The sequence below is a fragment of the Trachurus japonicus genome, chromosome 15 (genome assembly GCF_045865225.1).
Source record: "Trachurus japonicus isolate A0001 chromosome 15, Traja_1.0".
NCBI classification, from domain to species: Eukaryota; Metazoa; Chordata; class Actinopteri; order Carangiformes; family Carangidae; genus Trachurus; species Trachurus japonicus.
In genome coordinates this window covers 12,245,081-12,248,164 of record NC_140921.1, presented here as the reverse complement: position 1 = coordinate 12,248,164, position 3,084 = coordinate 12,245,081, and the positions used below count along the sequence as shown (strand labels likewise).

Sequence of the window (3,084 nt, the reverse complement as noted above, 5' to 3'; positions counted from 1 at the left end):
AGAAGGGGAGTAGAGTTTGAGACCAGACTTTATTATCCGGGTTTGAAGTGCTGGCTGGGTGGGTTTGACTGTACAGACGGATGGATAGATGGATGGATGGATGGATAGACGGACAGATGGATGGATGGAGGGATGCTGAAGGTGGTGGTCGGAGGAGGAGGAGGAAGACGAGTGCTTCAGTTACTTCCCATGTGTTATTGTTGCCGGCCCGTTCCTCCACTCCACCTCCACAAAACAGATCTGGAGTAGACTCTTCAGAGTGGAGAGAGCGCTCTCAGCAGCTCAATATAGACAATACTGACTCAATTTAGTGTATTCTCCCCAATATTTAACACTGCTACACATCTGTCTGTCCGTGTAATCCATCAATAACAGATGTGTCACGGTGGATAAATGCTTTTATAATTGTGCTCGTTCTCATAAATTGGTTTATTTGTCATCATTTTGAAAATACAGCACATATGCCTGAATTTTTAATTTTTTATGTTCCTAATTATTTCAAAATGTAGTTTTCCATTTCTTATTTCGTATTTTTAGATTGTTTTTCCTCCAAGTGAATCAATCTTTTTTTGTGTGTATTTGTGACATTTATTTTTCTCTCATTTCATTTCATTATTGAAATACTGCAAAAACAGTAGCATGTTTTTTTCTCCATAGTCCAGTTGTCTCTTATTCTTCTACATTTTTAAATAAAGTTTCATTCGTCATAATTTGTTCTTCATAGCATTTATAGAGAAAAATATAATAATTATTAATATTATTATGGGGTTAAATGAACAGTTGTCCTTTCAGTAACACATGGAAGCGATGAGAAGTTTTATGGGGGTCCAGACATGAGGTATCTGGGTAAACTCTGACGCCCACATGCTGCCATATGGCCGGCAGAGCGCCGAGTGTCGGAGCGGCATGTTACCTCTGTCCCAGCGGAGGCCCTGCTCCCCCGCTGCAAGGAGCCGCTGAATGGGAAAGTAATTTCCCTTCCCCATTCCTCCTCCATCCCCTCAGGCAACCAACACAACCATCATCACCTTTACCACAACCACAACCACCGATACACACAGTCCAGTAAACACGACTCTTCGCAGTGTGTGAGAGAGAGAAAGGGACTGGTGGAGGTTGGGAAGCAAAGTCTCTCCTCATCATCATCATCCATGTGATCAACATTTATTTATGCCTGAGACATAAAACGGTGCTGAAATATATATTTTTGCGATGATATAGTTGTTTTTTTATGCGTAAAATGTGCAATGCGCAGCTGAAGAGGGTGAAAACAACTTCTGATAATTTAAGATATCGAGTCTAAAGAAGTGAAGATGAAGATGAAGAAGGAGAAGAAGCTGTGCCCCCCGACAGTGTCCTGACAATGGCAGTGAATGGTTGCGCACCGCGGTCACTGGGACAGTCAAAGCACACCGCCCCCTTTCCAACGGGCACGTCATCCTCCTAACTAGGCGTTATGAATAGGAAAGCCGCTTTTGTCTGCCCGCGCGTATAAATACCCACAATCAGTGTCCTCCTCACTCACCGCAGAGACAGACAGACGCACGGAGCGACAGAGGCGACGACAGCAGAGCCACAGAGGAGGAGAAGAAGTGGCCACCGATGTGATAAGAAAGTGCAGAGACAGACGGGATACAGAGCAAAAAAAACAAAAAACAAAACAGGTGATCCAGAAAGAGAGAGAGAGAGAGAGAGAGTGGAAAAAGAGAGAGAGAGAGGGGGGAGAGTGAAAGTGAGAGAGAGAAAAGGGGGGAAGCCAGCAGCGACCTCCTCCTACCCAACAACCTCGGGAAGCGAACCCCATAAAATGAATTCAGACTCCAGCCCGAGCAGCAGAGCCTCTTCCCCGGACATGGATAGCATGTTTCTCCGTGACCATCACTTACCGCACCACCACCACCACCACCACCTCCTCCACGGCGCCTCCTCCGTGTCCTCGTCCACGCAGGGCGGCGAGCAGCAGCAGCAGCAGCAGCAGCAGCAGCAGCAGCGCCAGAAGTTGACCGGTCTGGAGCTCCTGCGGTCCGGAGGAGGAGACCCCAAGTCGGTGTCGGTGGGAAGCAGCAGCAGCAGCAGCAGCAGTAGCAGCAGCAGCAGCAGCAACAAGTACAAGCTGAAGAAGCAGGTCACCGAGGAGGAAATGTACCATCTCCGTCTCAAGATCAACGGACGGGAGCGGAAGCGCATGCACGACCTCAACCTGGCCATGGACGGCCTGCGCGAGGTGATGCCTTACGCGCACGGGCCCTCGGTGCGGAAGTTGTCCAAGATCGCCACGCTGCTTCTGGCCAGGAACTACATCCTGATGCTCACCAGCTCCTTGGACGAGATGAAGCGGCTGGTGGGGGAGATTTACGGGGGGCAGCACTCGGCCTTCCACTGCGGCACCGTGGGCCACGCGCCCCCGGGAGCCGGTGGGCACTCCGGGGGTCCCGCCGCCGCAGCCGCCGCAGCAGCAGCAGCAGCCGCCGCCGCCGCAGCGCACCAGTTGCATCCCCTCCTCGGCGGCGCCTTGTCCTCCTCCACGCCCACGTCTCTGTCCAGCTCGCTGCCGGGGCTCACGTCCATCCGCGCGCCCCATCACTCCCTGATGAAGGGGTCTCCGGCCGCGCCCCCTCCCACCCTGCAGCTGGGCTCCGGCTTCCAGCACTGGGCCGGACTGCCGTGCCCCTGCACCATCTGCCAGGTGCCGCCGCCGCCGCCGCACATCCCCATCACCTCCAGCGGCCTCACGAGACTCACAGCGGAGGGAAAGGACGGGATGAAATGATCCCGTGAACCCGCGATGTGTGTCCGTCTGTCCGTCTGCAGCGGGACAGCAGACACGCAGAGACTGAGCGGTGTAAAGATGTTTGTAAATAAAGAATTCAGGGCATGAGGGTGAACTTGGCCTCACTGGTGCATGCTGTTGTTTAGTCTGTTTTCTTGTTTGGCGTATGAGAAAAAAAAAAGTGTTATTTTCCTCCTTGTAACAAGGACTTATAAAGACTGATGATGATGATGAAAAGTTGTGTGTCATGCAACAAGAAGCCACGCTCCTCTTGTGTTTGACTTTTTTTTATTTTGGTTGTTGTTGTTGTCTCA

At 51.2% G+C, this 3,084-nt stretch overlaps 1 protein-coding gene across 1 annotated transcript; it reads left to right on the top strand.

Annotated features, from left to right (window-relative positions):
- The first annotated feature begins 1,757 nt into the window (after positions 1–1,757).
- Positions 1,758–2,770, top strand: olig3 (oligodendrocyte transcription factor 3). Its single transcript, XM_085798994.1, has one exon. The coding sequence runs from the start codon at positions 1,808–1,810 to the stop codon at positions 2,768–2,770; it is 963 nt and encodes a 320-aa protein (XP_085655120.1). The 5' UTR covers positions 1,758–1,807.
- The last annotated feature ends 314 nt before the right edge of the window (positions 2,771–3,084 follow it).